Raw genomic sequence first — 22,150 nt, 5'->3', positions numbered from 1 at the left:
AAAAAAAAAAAAAAAGAAAATAATTTGAAGAACTATGCAATAGACTTAATGTTGGTTGCCTTTGCAAGGAATAGGATAAATTTTAGGGGCATTAACTTTAAATTATGTGTTTGTATAATGGTTAAATATAGCATAACAAGTATGTGTTAATCAGAAAAAGAAAGTACTAAAATATCTGTAGAAATGCCTGAATAGCAGCCCAAAATCTAGATTAAAAATGAGTATTTTATAGTTAGATACAATGAATTAGATCTACTACTTGATAGCACAACAGAGTAACTGAGGGACTACAGTCAGCAATAATTTGTTGTACATTTTAGAGTAACTGAGGGAGTATTACTGGAATGTTCATAACACAAAGAAATGATAAATGCTTGAGGTGATGGATACCCCATTTACCCTGATGTAATTATTACACATTGTATGCCTGTATCCAAATATCTAATGTACTCCATAAATACCTAATGCATACCTACTATGTACCCAGAAATCTTTTCTAAAAGATAAGTATTTTTAACAAATGAGTAAGAGTTTCAAATGGGTAAGGAGTGAAAACAGTGCTAGTAGCCAACCATTGACTAACCTAAAGAACATGGCTGAAATCTTTCTAATGCCAGGCAGATTTAGAATCCTATGTAATATATTAATAGTTCTTAGGAACCTCTTCACTTTAGTACATTGGACTGTGAGTTAAATAGGTTTTTAGAACATCCCCAGTGATGGCTGCCGTTTAGAAGGAACAAGGAGACCCCAGATTACTGAATAGAGATTATAGTAGCTTGAGATAGGCACTAGAACATCAACTGTCTTAGCCTAAACCCTACCCCTAAATCTTTATTTTGTCCAGAGGATATGGAAGGCAATTTTCAAGAGGAAGGAGAACTTATCACTTATGAAAACTTGTTATAGCCCAGGAATTCCACAAGGCAGTACAAGTTGAGTGTCCCTTATCTGAAATGCTTGAGATTAGAAGTGTTTCGGATTTCAGATTTTTTTGGATTTGGGACTATTTGCATGATACACTTAACAGTTGAGTGTCACTAATCTGAAAATACTAAACCAAAATGCTCCAATGAGTGTTTCCTGTTGAGCATCATGTGAGTGCTCAAAAAGTTTCTGATTTTCGGATTAGAGATACTCAACCTGTACAAGCATCAAAGTGCCTTTCAACACGTGAGCAAACTGAGAGAGCTGAGGTTGTGAGGTGGTGTGTCTCTCCCTGAAATAGATCTGTATTTAAGGATGAGTAAAGAAAAAGAATGAGAAAGAGTAGAGGAAGTATCCTCTAACATATTAGAAGAAAATCCTTCCACATGAAGTAGGTTTATTATGAACACTTGTTTAATTATATTATGAGCCAAAAGATATTACCTGTGTTAAAAAAGAATACCATACTATAAAGAAGGTAAGGTCACTATAAACTGAGAGCAAATGAACTAAGAAAATAGTACATTAAACTAACAACAGGGAAGCAGAAAATAAACCATGGAGAAAGCATGTATCTTCCCAATTTTTTTTCAATTAATTTGCATTTCTTTCATAATGAAAAAGTATAAAAGTATATATTTATTCCAGTATAGTTAGAATTCTGATTGCTTTTAATGGATGATTTTATGTTACATATATTGAACTAGTCAGAAGGGACTTGGACAACCCTTAGGCTAGATTTTCGTTCACTTTCCTCACCTTTAAAATTAGAGAGAGTCTTCCTGCTTAAAATCAGAAAGAAGTAGGCTGTGAAGACCAAAATCCCTGGTGGGAAGGGAAATTGGTTGCAGTGTTGGGCAGGGATGTCTGTTAATATGAAGTGTGAGAATGAATAAAAGGAGACTGAACAGCTTGGGTTTCCTTGGAATTTGCCATTAAGTATAATGGAACAGACAATAGAATACAATCATAAAGGACAAAAGGCAATACAGATAATCAATGTAGTATATATCTCAGTGATTATCGACTAAAGATAAATAATGTTATGTTTCACTTCTATTGATCTGATCTTTTCATTCCAGTTAGGTTAGGTTTTGTTCTGGATTACACTTTCTCTGGCAGTTTGGAGCCCATCTGTTTTGCTCTGTGCAGATCCTTGTTTTATATAATAAATGAGTTACAGAGAATCTGGAATTTTCAGTTCTGTACTCTACTTACTCCTCACTCCTGCCTTTCAGTACAGCCTTTCAGTCTGGAGTGATAAGCTCTCCTGAGAAGTCATTTCAGAGCTTGTGTTTTAGCAGACTTCCTCTGCTTGTCTCTGCCCTGCCACTCTCATTGGTGAGCCTGGAACACTTGTCGGCTTTGATTAAACTCATGGAAATCCCAGGCCAGGCATAATCATTAAGGTCACATTGTTTAAATCAGATTGTTCTGAGCTCAAAAACACCTTTTACATTAGCCAAAGGTATGACCTTGTATATGGCACTTTGTATTTTAGCATTTTACCCCATTGTTTTTGTAAATATAATAAATATAGCAAATACCTATTTTATTATTTTAGTGCTAATATTATCTTCTAATTATATAGTACTTTACAGTTTACAGAACATTCTCAGGAATGCATTCTTCTCTTCTTTCTGTCTCTCTTTTTTTTTTCCTCCAAGCTATTTTTTTCTTTTGTTAATTTAGGTTTGATCATGAATTAGGCTTATTTTAGCATGTTAAGTATTTGTTTTATTTCATAAACATTCTGTGTAATTTTTTCCTTTCTTTAAATTTATGAATTCCTTGCCCTTAAACTCCATCTGTAGTGAGATTATTATGTCTTCTGTGCTATCCAGACTAGAAATAGCTTAAACTGCATAGAGCCAACAGTTAGATGTAAGAGAGGAGCGTGGAGGAGAAAGTAAAGGGCTCATTTTAATCTTTGCCCTGACATCTATATCATATCATTTATAGAAGTATAGCTTTCCTATTCTGATGGATCAAAACCTTGAGGATATGTTTAAGTACTAGGGTAGCAGCATGCCCCAAAATGAAATAAAAGTGATCATATTAATGTTGATATCTTATCTTTAGAGATTTCTTGAAAACAATGGTACTCTAGTGACTTAAAAATCCCGAAAGATAATTTTAACTGGTCTTCAGGAGGTCTCTGATGCTGTGATGAGGCAGCTTTTGCCAGTTGTAGCCCAGACTCTTCTAAAAGCTATGATCTTGGTCCAAATGGTGGTAACTGTAGCATTTGAACATATAAATTATGGTCAGTCTCACTAAAACATCAACTCTAATACTGAGTTTTATAGATGAAAAGTGTAAGATGCTTCTTTATGTTTTCCAAGTTAAGGTGACCCTTCTATCTCAGCCCCCTTTATTATCTTTGCGGTTAGCCTGAAGAAATGTGCTAACAATATTGCTGAAATAGGCATTGGACTCTTTGGTGTTATATTACATTATTTTCAGATTTTGACACTTTGGCGGTTAATTGCATTGCAAATTATTTTAACTATAAATTCTCCACAATGATGCTTCATGCAGGAAAGGAAAAAGGAGAAATCCAGATATAACATGATAGAGGTAGAAAATGTTTGTCTTTCCTGGGACAAAAAGAAAATGTGTGTGGCCTATACGAAGAATTAAAATAATCTGGTTTTACTGTTTCTGATTATGATTTAGATAGACATTTTATAAGGCAGTATATTTATTTATATAGGTGTTCTTGCTAACATTACAGTTGCTGAACACATTATGCATTGCAAAATGCTTTCATATTCATACTGACTCTGAGAGTACAATTCTTGTCCTCACAGTAATATTCATTTTTGCTGGAGAGTCAAGTGAGGTAGAATAATATAGTAGAAAAAGCACCAATCTGAGAGTTAAAAGGATAGGTGTCCTGACCCCGTTCTGGCATTTACTAGCTGTAAACAAGCTAAGTTAGCCTTTCTGACTAAGTTGAGGCCTTGGAGTATCTGTGACTTTTAAGGTCTAAATGCCATAATTCTTAGATGACAAATTCATAAGATCATTAGAAAGCAGTATGGCCACATAAAGTGATAAATTGAAGGACTGTCTTTATTTGAGACCACTCTATATATGACCAAGGACACTATATATTTGTAAAAATAAAGTTAGATGGCACATATTCAGTTTTGATACATGGATATATTGCATAGTGGTGAAGTCTGGGCTTTTAGTGTAGCCATCACCTGAATGGTGTACACTGTAACCATTAAGTCATTTCTCACCCCTTACCCCCTCCCACCCTTCCACTCTTCTAAGTCCCCAGTGTTTATCATTTCACAGTCTATATCCACATGTATACATTTTTTTTAGCTCTCACTTATACGTGAGAACATGTGGTATTTGACTTTCTCTTTCTGAGTTATTTCACTTAAGGTAATGGCCTCCAGTTCCATCCATGTTGCTGCAGAAGACATGATTTTATACTTCTTATGGCTGAGTAGTGTTCCATGGTGTGTATACACACACACACACACACACACACACACACAGAGAGACATGTATGTACACACATATATATCACATTTTAATCCAGTCTGTTGATGGACACTTAGCTTATTTACTTCCTTATCTTTGCTGTTGTGAATTTTGATATAATGATTTATTTTCCTTTGGGTAGATACCTAGTAGTGAGATAGCTAGATCAATGCTGTACATTTTTTTAAAGTACAGTTACAGTCACTGTCAATGTAAAGATTTCTTTAACAAGGTAATTGAATCAGTCTGGAAACAGAAGCCACACAGTAACTTAAAGGAAGTTTGATATAAATAATTATAAATTATGATAAGAAATACCTGCGAACAGGTAAAGAACGCCCTAAACCATGTCCTACAACTGAGAAATAGTACCCAAGGAAGGATATCTTTTAAGTGGAACACCCTTCCCAAGGCTGAGAAGGTGTGGCTGCAGCTTCACTGGGTTGCCTAGATCAGAGCTTATCCTCAGTTGCCAGGCAAGTGGAAGACAGCCTTCAAGGATGTAGGCAAGTGATGCTGCTGGGAAGGTTCACAGCAAGAGTTAGGATGATGCTGTGAGTAAGAGGTCTGGAGAGCATGTTGAGATAGCCTCAGGATGGTGATCACTGAGCCCAGGCTGAGGCTGCAACGTCACTGTGGGACTACATGATCTAGACATGCGGCTGGGGCACAGCACTACCGATATCCCCACACACATGTACTGCTAGTGGACCCTGCAATAGGAGCAGGAAAAAATAAAAGAAAGCCCATGGGAACCTAGAAGCCTTCTTCTCCTTGCAGTGTCCCTCCACTGCCCTCTATTGACAAAAACTTAACATTGTGCTTACTGTACAAGATAAATGCTTAGAGTCCAATCCATTGCCACAGAGCAATCTCTAAAGGATGAATTTAGAGCTGAGAGCCACAAAACTCATAACTGACACAGTGTGGTTAGCTCTTACCTCCATAAAACTACATATAGCTGCTTCACATTTCTCAACTGTAAGTGAAGACATCACTCCCAGGTCTCTGCCGTTTGTTCCCTATTTATCCATAAAGTGTATGTGTGTGTGTGTGTGTGTATATATATATATCTCTATGTATAGTGCCTTAAATTTCCAGAAGCTTATCTAATTATAATGAACTGCTTCACTCTTGCTTTTTGAATATAAAATCCAAACTAAAATCAAAACATTTTTCTAATAACCTACATCTTAGATGAGCTATCAATATGTCCAGTCTGTTCTTTTTCTTGAACCTGAAAGTCGTGTGTCCTCTAATGAGTGATCTTTCATCTTCTTCGGAACCGCCACAAGTCTGCTTGTCTCTGTTTCCTGCCTATGAAACAGCAGATAAATAGAATTGAGATTGTCCCAGATCCAATTCTAGTTTCCAGCTTACTCTATTTCCCTATCAGAAGGGAGAGTAGTGGTGGAGCCTCTTGTCCCAACTCTTAATTCATACCAGATTGTTTCAGGTAAGTAGCTGAAAGTAGGTTGGAAGTGTCATGGGTCCACTTCTTGCTCATCAAAGGAGGTGTACATTTGGGACTGACATTTTCTCACTGTTTTGGCATTGACCTTATTCTTAGTTGATTATTATTTTAAAGTGCAATTTTTAGGCTGTATTATTATCTCAATGTTGGGCTTATTAGGCATTAAAATATTTCATAGTTACATGCCAATGTTGAAAGCACAGTGGTTAAGCAAGCAGGAACTGAAGCAAAACTGCCTGGCTGTAACTTGGCTCTACCATTTAAAAGTTGAGTGACCTTGAGCAAGTTTTTAACATCTTTGTGCCTCCATTCCTACATCTGTACAATAGCGATAATTGTACAGATTATCGCTACCTTAGGGAGGTCGTGGGGGTTAAATTTGTTAATACGTGTAAATGACTTAGAAGAATACTTAAAATATAGTAAGCTCTCAATAAATATCAGTTATTGTTTCATTTAGTCATCCTCACAATACAGTGAGATCAGTATTATTTTTATCCCAATTATATACATAAGGAAACTTGAGGCACACAAAAGGATTAAGCAACTTTCCCCAGATCTTGGAGCTAGTAAGTGGTGAAGTTACTATTCAGTCTGAGGCTTTTAATCACTATACTATAGCTGACTCTATAGATGACCTCGAAATCTAATTCTAAGGTCATAAATTATAGACATTTAATTTCAGTGACTTTCTTTTATGTCTTTCTATTGGTAATTTTCCTTTGGCATTCATGGTAGACAGGATTCTGAGATGACCCCCAGGACTCGTGTCCCCTGGTATATAATTGCCTTCTTCTTCAGTGTGGTTGAGACCAGGGAATACGATGAATTTCACTCTCATGATTAGGTTTTGATCTATGGCAAATGTGAAGGAATTTCAAGGATATATTTAAGGTCTCTTGTCAGTTGACTTTAATATACTTAAAAGGGAGATTATCTTGGTGGGCCTGAACTTATCATGTGAGCCCTTTAAAACAAGATTCAAAGGAGGCAGATATTCTCTTGCTGGCCTTGAAGAAATCAGCTGCCATGTTGTGAGAGGGCCTGTGGAGGGAGTCACACAGTGAGGACCCGAGGACGGCCTCTGGGAATTGAGAACAATCTCCAGATGACAGCCAACAGGAAAGTGGGGACCTCAGTCATACAGCTACAAGGAAATGAATTCTGCTGACAACCTGAATGAACTTGAAAGCAGATTGTTCCTTACTTACACCTCCCTGTAGGAATACAGCAAAGTTGACACCTTGGTTTCTGCCTTGTGAGACCAGGAACTGGTTCCAGTGCCTGGACTCCTGCGCCATGGAAACTGAGAGAATATGTGTTTCTTTAAGCCTCCAACCTTGTAGTAATTTGTTACACAGCTATAGATACCTAATACAGTATCATTAATTTAAATTTCAACTCAAAAAGAACAAAAACAAAAAATGCATTTTTTTTGTAGTTTATGTAAAAATTTATTTGACCAAAATGTAGAAAAAGTGATACTATTACATATGATACAGTTGCAAGAATCTAAAGAAAAGTGTGGATTTGATTCCATTGCACAATTTGCTAGTGTATTTCCTGGGTAGTGTGGTGCTGATCCTTGATGTGATGTTCTTTTGCGTATTTCCTTCATTCTAAAGTTGTTCTCTGGCCGGACGCGGTGGCTTTCGCCTGTAATCCCAACACTTTGGGAGGCCAGATCACTTGAAGTCAGGAGTTCGAGACCAGCCCAGCCAACATGGCGAAACCCTGTCTCTACTAAAAATACAAAAATTATGGTGACACCTGCCTGTAGTCTCATCTACTCGGGAGGCTGAGGCAGGAGGATCACTTGAACCCAGGAAGTGGAGGTTGCAGTGAGCCGAGATCGCACCACTGCACTCCAGCCTGGTCAACAGAGTGAGACTCCATCCCAAGAAAAAAATAAAAATAAAGTTGTTCTCTGAAGAGCAAATGTCTCATTCCAGTAATGACCCACTCAGCTGGAATATGGTGGAGTTCAGTCCAATTCAGGTCAACCATATCCAAAAGACTACAAGTCATTCATAAGTTGAGCAAAAGAGTTTCTATCTATTAGCAGAAACGGCCTCTCTGGCAGCAGAGATTAAAAATTGGCCCCAAAAATGCGTTTTTTAAAGTCAATAAGAGACTAGTAGCCAGCAGAGAATAAATATAAAAACAATTCTTTTGAGAATTTAAATGTAAGGTACAATATTGCCTCGTAACTTATTTGATTCATGTCTTATTTATTATAAAGACTTTTTTGACTAAAGGCAACAACATGTCATTGTAAAAAGAGCATTTGGCTAAACATCAGCACTTCCGGATTTTAGTCTTGACTTTTCCATTAACTTTGTTGTGTGACTTGTGCATGTCACTTAACCTCTCATGGATCCCTAAGTGTCATTCAGGAAGATTGAACAAAATGATTTCAAATCATCTGTCTCAAAATTCTATGAATATAAGGATTTAAGTAATTAGAAGCTTGTAGTAACAGGACTAACACTGTCAATAAACTTTAGGACCTTTAAGTTTTAATGTGGGAAAATGTAAGAAATTAGGAGGAAGTGATGCTTTTAAGATCATAAATTTTGACTTACTAATTTTAATGCATAATAGGCTCTTGGGGGTCGTTGCTTCTTTTCTGTTATCAGGAACACAAGGGCAGCATGCTCAATGTCAGTAATGTTAAGCACAAAACCAAATACATTAGCAGAAACACTGTCCCACGCTATGAAATTCTTGAGTGTAGTAGTTGGCATTTGAATCATGTAACAGACATTTAGTGATTGTTGAAGGTATGAATGGCTTAATGAAGGCTGGTGATTTTTGTTGTGTTTTTCCCCATCATGAGAGTTTGACATGTAAAGGGACTGTAGGAGTTTTCCAGGCCTTATTGGGATGAAGTTCACATGACCTTTATTTACTTGCAACTATTTGCTTTCTGAAGCTATTTGAAAATCTTAATCTTTGCTGTATATAAATATAATTTTAATATTAGGTTAAAATTGGAATTTTATTCTATTACATTAGGTTTTCAAGTTTAAAAAGTTGTTTCTCCTTCAATTCTCTGTACTCGTATGAACAAGAAATTCTTCCCGTGTTGGATAATTTTGTATATAGAATAATAATTTTATTTATTTATTTTATTTATTTATTTATTTTTTACCTTTTTCTTTTTTTTTTCTTTTTTTTAAATTAATTTATTACATACCTTAAGTTGTAGGGTACATGTGCATAACGCAGGTTTGTTACATATGTATACTTGTGCCATGTTGGTCTGCTGCACCCATCAACTCGTCATTTACATCAGGTATAACTCCCAATGCCATCCTCCCTCCCTCCCCATGATAGGCCCCGTGTGATGTTCCCCTTCCTGAGTCCAAGTGATCTCATTGTTCAGTTCCCACCTATGAGTGAGAACATGCGTGTTTGGTTTTCTGTTCTTGTGATAGTTTCAGTTAAGAATGATGGTTTCCAGCTGCATCCATGCCCCTACAAAGGACGCAAACTCATCCTTTTTTATGGCTGCATAGCATTCCATGGTATATGCCACATTTTCTTAATCCACCTGTCACTGATATTTTGACATCTGCTGATTCCAGTCCCCTCGCTTATTAGAATAGTGCTGCAATAAACACACGCGGTGCATGTGTGTCTTTATAGCAGCATAATTTATAATCCTTTGGGTATATCCCCAGTAATGGGATGGCTGGGTCATATGGTACATCTAGTTCTAGATCCTTGAGGAATCGCCCATACTGTCTCCATAATGGTTGAACTAGTTTACAATCCCACCAACAGTGTAAAAGTGTTCTATTTCTTCCACATCCTCTCCAGCACCTGTTGTTTCCTGACTTTTGACGATCGCCATTCTAACTGGTGTGAGATGGTATCTCATTGTGGTTTTGATTTGCATTTCTTGATGCACAGTGATGATGACCATTTTTCATATGTCTGTTGGCTGTATGAATGTCTTTTGAGAAATGTTCATATCCTTGCCCAATTTTTGATGGGGTTGTTTGTTTTTTTCTGTAAATTTGTTTGAGTTCTTGTAGGTTCTGGATATTAGCCCCTCGGCCGAGGATGAGTAGATTGCAAAATTTTCTCCCATTCTGTAGGCTTTCGCCTGTTCACTCTTGATGGTAGTTTTCTTTACTGTGCAGAAGCTCTTAGTTTAATTAGATCCCATTTGTCAATTTTGGCTTTTGCTGTCGTTGCTTTTTGGTGTTTTTAGGACATGAAGTCTTTGCCCATGCCTATGTCCTGAATGGTACTCACCCAGGTTTTCCTCTAGGATTTTAAGTGGTAATAGGGTCTAACATTTAAGTCTCTAATCCATCTTGAATTACCTCGTGATATGAGTAAGAGGATCCAGTTTCCGCTTACTTATGGCTAGCCAATTTTTCCCAGCATTCATTTATTAAATAGGGAATCCCTTTTTCCCCATATCTTGTTTTTCAGGTTTCCATAAAGATCAGAGGGCTGTAGATGTGTGGTATTATTTCTGAGGACTCTGTTCTCTGTCTCCATTGGTCTTATATTCCTGTTTTGGTACCACAGTACCACGCTGTTTTGGTTACTGTAGCCTTGTAGTATAGTTTTTGAAGTCAGGTAGCGCGGATGCCTCCAGCTTATCTTTGACTTAGGATTGTCTTGGAGATGCGGCTCTTTTTTGGTCTCACATGAACTCTAAAAGCAGTTTTTTCCAATTCTTGTGAAGGAAACCTTTCATTGGTAGCTTGATGGGGATGGCATTGAATCTATAAATACCTTGGGCAGTATGGCCATTTTCACAATATTGATTTTCCTATCCATGAGCATGGTATGTTCTTCCATTTGTTTGCAGTCCCTCTTTATTTCACTGAGCAGTGTTTTAGTTCTCCTTGAAGAGGTCCTTTACATCCCTTGTAAGTTGGATTCCTAGGTATTTTATTCTCTTTGAAGCAATTGTGAATGGAAGTTCATTCATGATTTGGTTCTGTGTTTGTCTGTTACACAGGTATAAGAATGCTTGTGATTTTAAAAATATTTATTGTATCCTGAGATCTTTGCTGAAGTTGCTTATCAGCTTAAGGAGATTTTGGCTGAGACAATGGTTTTAAATATACAATCATGTCATTCTGCAAACAGGGACAATTTGACTTTTCTTTTTCCTAACTGAATAATCTCTTTTGATTTCTTTTCTTGCCTAATTGCCCTAGCCAGAACTTCCAACACTATGTTGAATAGGAGTGGTGAGAGAGGGCATCCCCGTCTTGTGCCAGTTTTCAAAGGGAATTTTTCCAGTTTTTGCCCATTCAGTATGATATTGGCTGTGGGTGTGTCATAAATAGCTCTTATTATTTTGAGGTAATGCCCCATCAATACCTAATTTATTGATGCTTTTAGCATGAAGGGCTGTTGAATTTTGTCAAAAGCCTTTTCTGCATCTACTGGAGATAATCATGTGGTTCTTGTCTCTTTGGTTCTGTTTATATGCTGGATTATGCTTATTGATTTGCTTAATGTTGAACCAGCCTTGCATCCCAGGGATGAAGCCCACTTGATCATGGTGGATAAGCTTTTTGATGTGTTGTTGAATCCGGTTTGCCAGCATTTTATTGAGGATTTTTGCATCGATGTTCATCAGGGATATTGGTCTAAAATTCTCTTTTTGTTGTGTTCTGTTATGGGTTTTGGTATCAGGATGATGTTGGCCTCATAAAATGAGTTAGGAGATTCTCTTTTCTATTGATTGGAATACTTGTGAAGGAATGGTAACAACTCTCCTTATACCTCTGGTAGAATTCAGCTGTGAATCCATCTGGTCCTGACTTTTTTGTTGTTAGGCTATTAATTATTGCCTCACTTCAGAGCCTACTATTGGTCTATTCAGGGATTCAACTTCTTCCTGGTTTAGTCTTGGAAGAGTGTAAGTGTCCAGGAAATTATCCATTTCTTCTTCTAGGGTTTTCCAGTTTATTTTAAGGTGAGAGGTGTTTATAGTATTCCTCTGATGGTAGTTTGTATTTCTGTGGGGTCGGTGGTGATATCTCCTTATCATTTTAATTTCATGTACATTTGATTCCTTTTCTTTTTCTTCTTTATTAGTCTTGCTAGTGGTCTGTCAATTTTGTTGATCTTTTCAAAACCAACTCCTGGATTCATTGATTTTTGGAGGGTTTTGTGTCTCTTATCTCCTTCAGTTCTGCTCTGATCTTAGTTATTTCTTTGCCTTCTTGCTAGCTTTGAATGTGTTTGTTCTTGCTTCTCTAGTTCTTTAATTGCGATGTTAGAGTGTCAATTTGATCTTTTCCTGCTTCTTGTGGGCATTTAGTGCTATAAATTTCCTCTACACACTGCTTTTAAATGTGTCCTCCAGAGATTCTGGTATGTTGTATCTTTGTTCTCATTGGTTTCAAAGAACATCTTTTATTTCTGCCTTCATTTCGTTATGTACCCAGTAGTCATTCAGAGCAGGTTGTTCAGTTTCCATGTAGTTGAGCTGGTTTTGATTGAGTTTCTTAGTCCTGAGTTCTAGTTTGATTGCACTGTGGTCTGAGAGACAGTTTGTTATAAGTTCTGTTCTTTGTACATTTGCTGAGGAGTGCTTTTACTCCAATTATATGGTCAATTTTGGGAAAGTAAGTAATGATGTGGTGCTGAGAAAATGTATATTCTGTTGATTTGGGGTGGAGAGTTCTATAGATGTTCATTAGGTCTGCTTACGCAGAGATGAGTTCAATTCCTGGATATCCTTTGTTAACTTCTTTCTGTCTTGGTTGGATCTTGTCTAATGTTGGACAGTGGAGTGTTGGAAGTCTCCCATTATTATTTGTATGGGAGTTCCAAGTCTCTTTGTAAGTCTCTAAGGACTTTGCTTTATGAATCTGGGTGCTCCCGTATTGGGTGCAGACATATTTAGGATAGTTAGCCTTCCTGTTGAATTGATCCCTTACCATTATGTAACAATGGCCTTCTTTGTCTCTTTCTTTTGATCTTTGATGGTTTAAAGTCTGTTTTATCAGAGACTAGTATTACAACTCCCTGCTTTTTTTTGTTCTCCATTTGCTTGGTAAATCTTCCTCCATCCCTTTATTTTGAGTCATGTATGTCTCTTTCAAGGTAGAGATGGGTCTCCTGAATACAGCAGACTGATGGTCTTGACTTTATCCAGTTTGCCAGTCTGTGTCTTTTTTAATTGAGCATTTAGTTCATTTTACATTTAAGGTTAAGATTACATGTGTGAACTTGATCCTGCCATTATGATATTAACTGGTTATTTTGCTCGTTAGTTGATGCAGTTTCTTCCTAGCCTCATGGTTCTTACATTTTGGCATGTTTTTGCAATGGCTGGTACTGGTTGTTCCTTTTCTCCATGTTGAGTGCTTCCTTCAGGGTCTCAGGCAGGCCTGGTGATGACAAAATCTCTAAGCATTTCTGTTTTCTTATCTGTAAAGGATTTTTATTTCTCCTTCACTTATGAAACTTAGTTTGGCTGGATATGAAATTTGGCTTCTGTAAATTCTTTTTAAGAATGTTGAATATTGGCCCCACTCTCTGGCTTGTAATGCCGAGATCTCAGTGCTGTGAGTCTGATGGGCTTCCCTTTGTGGGTAACCCGACCTTTTCTCTGGCTGACCTTAAGATTTTTCCTTCATTTCAACTTCTTTTGTGAATCCGCAATTATGTGTCTTGGAGTTGTTCTTCTCGAGGAGTATCTTTGTGATGCTCTCTGTATTTCCTGATTTGAATGTTGGCCTGCCCTACTAGGGTTGGGAAGTTCTCCTGGATGATATCCTGAAGAGTGTTTTCCAACTTGTCTCCATTTTTCCCCCTCACTTTCAGGCACCCCAATCGACGTAGATTTGGTCTTTTACATAATCCCATACTTTGCAGGCTTTCTTCTATTTTTCTTTCTTTTTTCTTTTGTTTCTCTTTCGCTCATTTCATTCATTTGATCCTCAATCGCTGATACTCTTTCTTCCAGTTGATCGAATGGTTACTGAAGCTTGTGCATTTGTCAATGATTTCTCGTGGTCATGGTTTTCATCTCTTTCATTTCGCTTATGACCTTCTGCATTAATTAGTCTTAGTCACTAATTCTTCCTAATTTTTCAAGGATTTTAGTTTCTTTATGTTGGCATGCATCTCCAGTTCTTGAGAAATTTGATGGACTGGAAGCCTTTCTCTCATCTCGCCAAAGTCACACTGGCCCAGCCATCCGTTGTTGGCGACGAGCCGCGCCCTTTGCCGGGGAGGTGCCTATTTTTTAAATTTCCAGCTTTTCTGCCCTGCTTTTTCCCCCATCTTTGTGGTTTTTTATCTGCCTCTGGTCTTTGGATGTATAGCATAAATGATGGTAGCGGTGTCCTTCCTGCTGAGAGTTTCCTAACAGTCAGGACCCTCAGCTGTAGGCCTTGTTGATTGCTTGAGGTCCACTCCAGACCCCATTTGCCTGGGTATCAGCAGCAGAGGCTGCAGATAGAATATTTTGGAACAGCGAGTACCTGTCTGATTCTTGCTTGGAAGCTTCCTCAGGGGTGTACTCCACCCTGTGAGGTGGGGTGTCAGACTGCCCCCAGTGGGGATGTCTCCAGTTAGGCTACCTGTAGCCTGTGAATCTACCAGGCAGTCTGTCCCTCTCAGATCTCAACCTCCGTGTTGGGAGATCCACTGCTCTCTTCAAAGCTGGTCAGACAGAGTCGCTTGCATCTGCAGAGGTTTCTGCTGCTTTGTTGTTGTTGTTGTTGTTGTGTAGCTGTGCCCTGTCCCCAGAGGTGGAGCTCCAGGCAGGTTTCCTTGAGCTGCCGTGAGCCTCCACCCAGCTGGAGCTCCTGCAGCCACCTACTTAAGCCTCTAGCAATGGCGGCGCCTCCCCAGCCTCTGCTGCTGCCTTGAGGGCAGATCACAGACTGCTGTGTTAGCAATGAGTGGAGAGGCTCTGTGGGCGTGGGACCTCCGCCAGGTGTGGGATATGGACCTCCCAGCCGGCTTGCTTTAAAAGCGCAATATTGGGGTGGAGCAACTGACTTCCAGGTGTTGTGTGTCTCAGTTCCCTGGCTGAAAGGGATTCCTTCCCCGACCTCCAGGGTAGGGCTGGGATGCCTCGCCTGTTTCAGCTCTCACATCGGGTTGCAGCAGCTGACCAGTGACCCATCCTCCGCACTCCCCAGTGAGATGAACCCAGTACCTCAGTTGAAAATGCCGAAATCACGGGTCTTCTGTGTCGCTCGCGCTGGGAGTTGGAGACTGGAGCTGTTCCTATTCGGCCATCTTGCTCCGCCCCTCAATAATTTTAAATACTAATTTAAATTCTGTTTGTGAATGTTACTCTTTCAGAGTTACCTACGATTGTTCAACAGTTGTGTCTTGTTAGGGAACCATCATAAGAGTGCAAAATTTCTAGCTCAACAGAGATCTGTAAAGTACTAAGATACTAAACATACTATATTTAGTGAGGTGTATACTTAGAATTCTCACAATTTACTATCAGAATAAATGTATGATATTTTGTAAAAAATAAAGCCTCCCTTGTTCCCCCAGTACAATGCAAATGTCATCCTACATTGGCACAGAATTGCAGAACTTATAATACTGAATTACACTAATATTCAAATAAAACAATAAAATAAAAACATACTGGCCAGACACAGTGGTCCACGCCTGTAATCCCAGCACTTTGGGAGGCCGAGGCAGGTGAATCACGAGGTCAGAAGTTCGAGACCAGCCTGGCCAACACAGTGAAACCCCGTCTCTACTAAAAATACAAAAAATTAGCTGGGCGTAGTGGTATGCACTTGTAGTCCTAGCTACTCGGGAGGCTAAGGCAGGAGAATCGCTTGCACCCAGGAGGCGGAGGTTGCAGTGAGCTGAGATCACACCACTGCACTCCAGCCCTAGCGACAGAGAGAGACTCCGTTTCAAAAAAAAAAAAAAAATCAAAAAACCCATACTTTATTCTTTAGACATTTTAATTGAAATATTATATCAATAAATATTTAAACATGTATACACTGTTTATCAAAATAAACTTTCATTACTATTTTCCATGCTATTGCTAATAAGCCTGAATTGTTTAAACTGTATTTAAATTGTAACTTTCACATCATTGTTGCCATCTTAAGATGTATATCCATCTGTTGCTTCCTTAATTTATCTTGATTTTATATTTTATACCCTTCTTCCTTGTATATACCCAAAAAGTATAAATTTCCTTTTGTAAAGCTTTTTTTAACCTTATCAGCCTTCAGTTCTTTCCTGCATCAAATGAATTTTTTCGATTTTTTATTCTAAAGATATTTTTATTCATTTGTTCCAGTATACTTGGAAGAATAATTGAACAGTACCCCACTTATTTAGAAAAGCAAATAAAAATACTTTAAGTAGCTCAATAGTGCCTAAGTGGGCTTCCAGACTGATGTGAGAGTTTTTTTCTGTCCCTTATCTTTTTACCACTGTTTGCACTTAGAACACTTTCTGCATTTCTTTTTTTAAAAAACAATAGCTGGCCAGGTGCAGTGGCTCACGCCTGTAATCTTAGCACTTTGGGAGGCAGAGGTGGGCGAATCATGAGGTCAGGAGTTCGAGACCAGCCAGGCCAACATGGTGAAACCCCGTCTCTACTAAAAATACAAAAAAATTAGCTGGGTGTAATGGCAGGCGCCAGTAATCCCAGCTACTCAGGACGCTGAGGCAGGAGAATAGCTTGAATCCGGGAGGCGGAGGTGGCGGTGAGCCGAGATCACACCATTGCACTCCAGCCTGGGCAACAGAGCGAGACTCCGTCTCAAAAAAAAAAAAAAAAAAAAGTATCTGATAAATTCAGAGATAATGAAAGAAATCTATTCAGACATAATGAAAGAATGCCATCTTATTATTGGTTAATGTCTTAATGTGGGGTTATTAATTTTTGAATCCCCACATTAAAATGTTGCTTTATTTTATGCTAAATATGCTCTGCTCAGATCTTTTTTCCCTTTAAAACTTATATTTAGGTAAACCAGTATATATGTGTGTGTATATATATGTGTGTGTGTGTGTGTGTGTGTGCACAGATAGATAGTATAGAACAGAATACAAAAACTTTGCATTTCAGCCTGAGAATATGATGTATTATATTCATATTTGAAATTAATATAAACTACCTGAGAAAAATATCACACAATACCATAAAATTCAGCATATGAAACTCTTCAGTTTTAAAAGATTAAGTCATGGCTACCCTTGTCTGTTAACTGTTATTCAGTCATTAATCCTTTGTCACCTTGGGTAGTTTATAACAGAATCCAGAAAGTCAGTTAAACATTTATTTCCATTTCATGTTCTCTGTAGCTTTATTTAAGGCATATCATTTACTAGTCTTTATTTTTAGGTACAAATTTTTCTTCTATTTTTAGAAATAAAGGTAAATATAATTTAAAATACTTTGGGGACTGGGCGCGGTGGCTCATGCCTGCAATCCCAGCACTTTGGGAGGCCGAAGTAGGTGGATCACCTGAGGTCAGGAGATAAAGACCAGCCTGACTAATATGGTGAAACCCCGTCTCTACTAAAAACACAAAAAGTAGCCAGGCGTGGTGGCATGCGCCTGTAGTCCCAGCTACTCAAGAGGCTGAGACAAGAGAATTGCTTGAACCCAGGAGGCGGAGGTTGCAGTGAGCCAAGATCACACCACTGCACTCCAGCCTGGGCGATAGAGCGAGACTCCATCTCAAAAATAAAATAAAGTAAAAAATAAAATAATTTGGTATGAATATTGCAAAAATAGCAAATAATCCTCTTTAAACAATGGTTACTAGTCATCTTCTAGCTAGCATAGAGTTGTCCTTTTGCTGGTAAAATTGCTTTAAGTTTTCCCAGAGAGCCATGTCTTTCACAGTCTCAGTTCTAATATTCCTTATCTAAGCTACATTCTGAATTGCAAAAACACTTGCAAGCCTGCCTTATATTTTGTTATACTATGTAGTTTAAACATGTTATATAACATCCATCTAATGCAGACATTGATTTTTAAACAATACAAAATGAAATTGATCAAAAAAAGAAGTTCAGAGCTAAGCATAGAAACAGAATTAGCACAATAATGATTAGGAATTCAAGTATTTCTGCCATGTTAATGACCTTGGTCTATTTATTTAGCTTCCTTCTCACATCTGTTAAACTGGCTATAATACCTACTTTAGGAAGTTGTTATTAGGATAAATGAGATAATAAATATGAAGTATTTAGCAGTGTGCCAGACACATGGTAGGTGATCTACAAATTATATCTAATAATAATGTTGTTGAATTATAATAAAAATGTATTTTTCTTGCTATTTTATAATTTTCTTTTTCTAGAATATGTTTAGGTAGTAATAGATAATACTGTGTTTTAAAATATAAATTATAATAATATAATATCTCACATGATTTCACTTAATGAGTAGCATTGACCAAATTCAGCTTTTATAAGATACGTTAAATAACTTCCCTGGAACTGCTAATGTGGTTTCCTGCAGTAACTTGATGTATGATGCAGTAATGAGCATAGAATTAGCATGTAAAACAAGGCCATTTTATACCCCTTCTAATTGCCTTATTTAGTTAAGTGCCAAATGCTACAATATAAAGGTTCTAGTATACTATCTCTAAAACAGGAAGCAAAGTTCTAATGGGATTTCTTTTCTAATTCTATTTTTTAAGATCTTTAATCTATTAAGTCCTGATAGCTTTGCTGGTAAACTCAATGTGTTTTACTCACCTTTGCATTTCAAGCAGCACCTAGCACATAGCAAGCATTTGGCAAACAAAATTACTCAAGAGGATGCTGAGAAGACATTTTTACAAGTTAATATGATGAATTTAATTGGTATTTTCTTTTCCCTAAAATGTCTACAGTCTGGTATTTCTGCCTTTCCTTTTTCCACCTCACTTCTATAAAACTACCAGTGCCTGAATAGGAGAGCTACTATTGCTCATTACAAGAGTATTGTATGAGGCCTTAAATGTTGTAAGAAATATATATATATATATATATATATATATGAGAGAGAGAGAGCACCATTTATATGCGTCCATTACTTTCCTATTTATATATTGGACTCTTTTGAAATATGCTTCAATTTGTAGAAACCACAAAGGTTCTTTTTAACATACTGACTTCGTACCCTTCAGATTAGCATGCTATCCAAGTATCCTGTATAGAAACCTTTCAGCATTCACAATGTTATCTCCCCTACTTGAGATAAAGAGAAAATAAGAATGAAAATAGAACCACATAGGGAAGGGAAGGAATAGTTAAAAGATTTAATTCTGCCATAGTATTTTTCTTCCTGTCAAACATACAATTTGAACTGCAGCCAGTTTTTATATGTTAAGTACTGCCATTCTGTCCTTTCTCCATGGCTACTGATGAATATTTTTAAGACAAATTTTTAAAAATACAGAGAATGGGATTCCAGGATGGGCCACATAATTTGTGAGACCTAGTGCAAAATGAAAATGCCAAGCATTTCTGCAACAGCAGAGCATAAAACCAAGTGTAGGCCCATGTGCAACTGCACAAGTCACCTTCCCACAAAGCTGGCCCTGAAGGGTTCCCTATTTCAGGGGAATGATCTTCCTGTTGGCACTTTGCCTAGCAGCTTTTCAGAGTAAATACCTTCATTGTATCTAAGAGCGTTGAGACCTGAACATCAGAGAGAGTAAACAGATGTGAACTCTCCATCATGGCCATGCAGCTAGACTAACCAGTGTAATTACTGATCATTGTAAGATGGTCAGCAAGGTAATTCAATTAAGAATAATGAGATAATTCATACCATGAGTAGGATTCCAGCATTTTGAGGGTTGAGAAAGCAACAGAGGAGGAAAAAGCATTTATTGGGTGTCTTTTTTGGATAGGAACCATATTGGACTCTTTTTAATGCATTATCATGTCTTAGCCTGTCAGCCATATAAAGTAATCTTTATTAGCTCATTTCATTTTCTATCTGAGGAAGGTGAATCTCAAGGATATAAAATAACTTGTTTATAGTCACACAGCAATCATTGGCAGTGTGGTGATTGCCCACATCTGTCTTCAGATGAAGCCCATGTCCATTCCATGGGTATTGGTACCATGAGGCTGTGTGTCTATCTTTAGGGGCTGATAGACACAATAAACGTACAGACTTGAGAAGCAGATGCCAAAAGCACTAGCACAATTAGGGAAATTTAACATGACTGTTTCTTTAGTGTAAAGAAGCTGAGCCCAGCACAAAGTGAGGCCATGGACCAAAGACAGAACATAGTAAATAAAAAGAGAGTTCTTATTATCTTGACCAGACAGGAGAAACTGTTGTGAAGGGAAAATAAATCTCAGGATCCCCAAATCACTAAGCCAAGGGAAAAGTCAAGCTGGGAACAATGTCAGTCAAACCTGCCTCCCATTTTATTTCTAAATAAGATAGCTACAAAGATAAGAAGCTACATACCTCCCTCACAATTTGCCCACAAGGAAATACCTTGTGGACAAAGGACAGACAGAACTCAAAGTCATTCCTCTAAGGCTTACCTGAGACAAATGCATATCTGATTGCTTCCTGTGCCCTCTTTGCTTATATAAAAATGCAGATTCACTGAGCCAGACTAAATTGTGTATTCAGTGGAAGGCTGATCAAAGACTCAAAGAATGCAACCTTTTGTCTCTTATCTACTTCTAACCTGGAAGCCCCCACTTCCGGTTGTCCTGCCTTACAGGACTGAAGCAATGTACATCTTACACATATTGATGTATGTCTCATGTCTCTCTAAAATTAAAGCAAGCTGAAGCATGTACCATGGGTACATGTCATCAGGACCTACTGAGGCTGTGTCATGGGCATGTCCTTAACCTTGGCAAAATAAACTTCCTAAATTGACCGAGATTTGTCTCAGATATTTTGAGTTCACACTGTCTACCTCACAGTAGACTAATAACAGTGGCTACAGAACAAACGTAACATGTTGGAGATGGATAGATGATAATACCTTGATTGAAAAATAGTAGTTCCTCCTATAGTTAGAGCAAAAAAAAAAAGTTTCAGATGATGAAAACTGGGCTTCAGTAAATACAATGAGAGTCTGTGAGGCATCTGAGGGCCAGCATATTTTAGGGCAGTATAGTTCAAGCTTCTTCATTCATGTTCCACTTTCTTCATGATTTTGCCATTTGTAAGCCTTAAAATACCATGATAGCTGTAACACATATTTTAAATTTATTATTTCATACAGTTAGCATGAATGGATTTATCCTGACAAAAGCACTAACTTTCTGTCCTTAGTAAAGCCACTCTACTAATTGTTTAAGCTCATTTGCTCTTCAGCTCATTCAACTAATATTTATTGAATGCTTTGTATTTTCTAGGATTTGTCTACCTGATCTAGGTGGTAGGTAGAGGTGGAGGGAAAAAGATAAGAAGACAGAGATGAGTAGGGCATGGTACCTGCCTCAGAGGGATTCAGAATAAAATAGTTTCACAGTTTCAGATTGTTCATAGAATGCTGAGAAAGCAGGATTGAGATTTTGCCTGGAAGAGGTGGGAAACTTTATACAAAGTGGAGCAGGAAAGTCTAGATAAATAAGTAGGAAGAGTTTGTTAAGCATATTTGGAAGATTCATCTTTCCTGGATCTTGGCCAGACTTTTTTTAACTTTTCTGACCATGAATTAAAAGACGTCGAGATTTTTTATAGTGTTCAGTTCAATCTTATGGCTGTAATCAAGAGGTTCTCAGATTAAGTTTGTTTAACCATCATTTTTTGTAGGTATGGTAAGTCAAATAATAGAAACAGTATAACCATAACTAATGAATATTTTGGCATATAGTTCTTACATTCATAATTTAGAATATAGGTGTGTTGTGTGTAAATGTGTTTTCATTTCACCTGAATTTCTTTGTACAGATTTTACAGAATAAAATGCCAGTTACTTTCTTCTACTGTTTCTTTTATTTTTCCTTGTAAAAACATTATTACAAAAGGTGATTTATATGTTACCTACAACACGTATTTACCACAGCTATTTTTCTTTTTGTGCTACCAGTGTAAAACTCTTTCTGGAGTCTGTGACCACATCATATCCCTGTCATCAGATCCTCTGGTTTCACAGTCTGCTCACCTGGAAGTGATTCAACTAGCAAACATCAAACCAAGCGAAGGGCTGGTAAGAGATACCATGTTTATCAAAACCACCATCCATCAGTAGACAGCTAGTGATATGGACAAAGCAGCCTCTGAATGTGGGAATCTATGAATTTCAACAGACACTGAACATT

At 37.6% G+C, this 22,150-nt stretch overlaps 1 protein-coding gene across 8 annotated transcripts in view; it reads left to right on the top strand.

Moving 5' to 3' along the window:
- Positions 1-22,150, top strand: part of CNKSR2 (connector enhancer of kinase suppressor of Ras 2) — a 295,703-nt gene that overhangs the window by 110,404 nt on the left and 163,149 nt on the right. For all 8 annotated transcript variants that reach the window (XR_004180567.1, XR_004180566.1, XR_004180565.1 and 5 more), the window contains exon 6: positions 21,919-22,038. Coding sequence is in view for 4 of the 8 variants with exons in the window: in XM_021933018.2 (XP_021788710.1) it covers positions 21,919-22,038 (120 nt within the window). In the remaining 4 variants the exon portion in view is untranslated. The remainder of the gene's footprint in view (positions 1-21,918; positions 22,039-22,150) is intronic.

The sequence above is a fragment of the Papio anubis genome, chromosome X, assembly GCF_008728515.1.
Source record: "Papio anubis isolate 15944 chromosome X, Panubis1.0, whole genome shotgun sequence".
NCBI lineage: Eukaryota > Metazoa > Chordata > Mammalia > Primates > Cercopithecidae > Papio > Papio anubis.
This window is presented reverse-complemented; position numbering and strand designations above follow the sequence as displayed.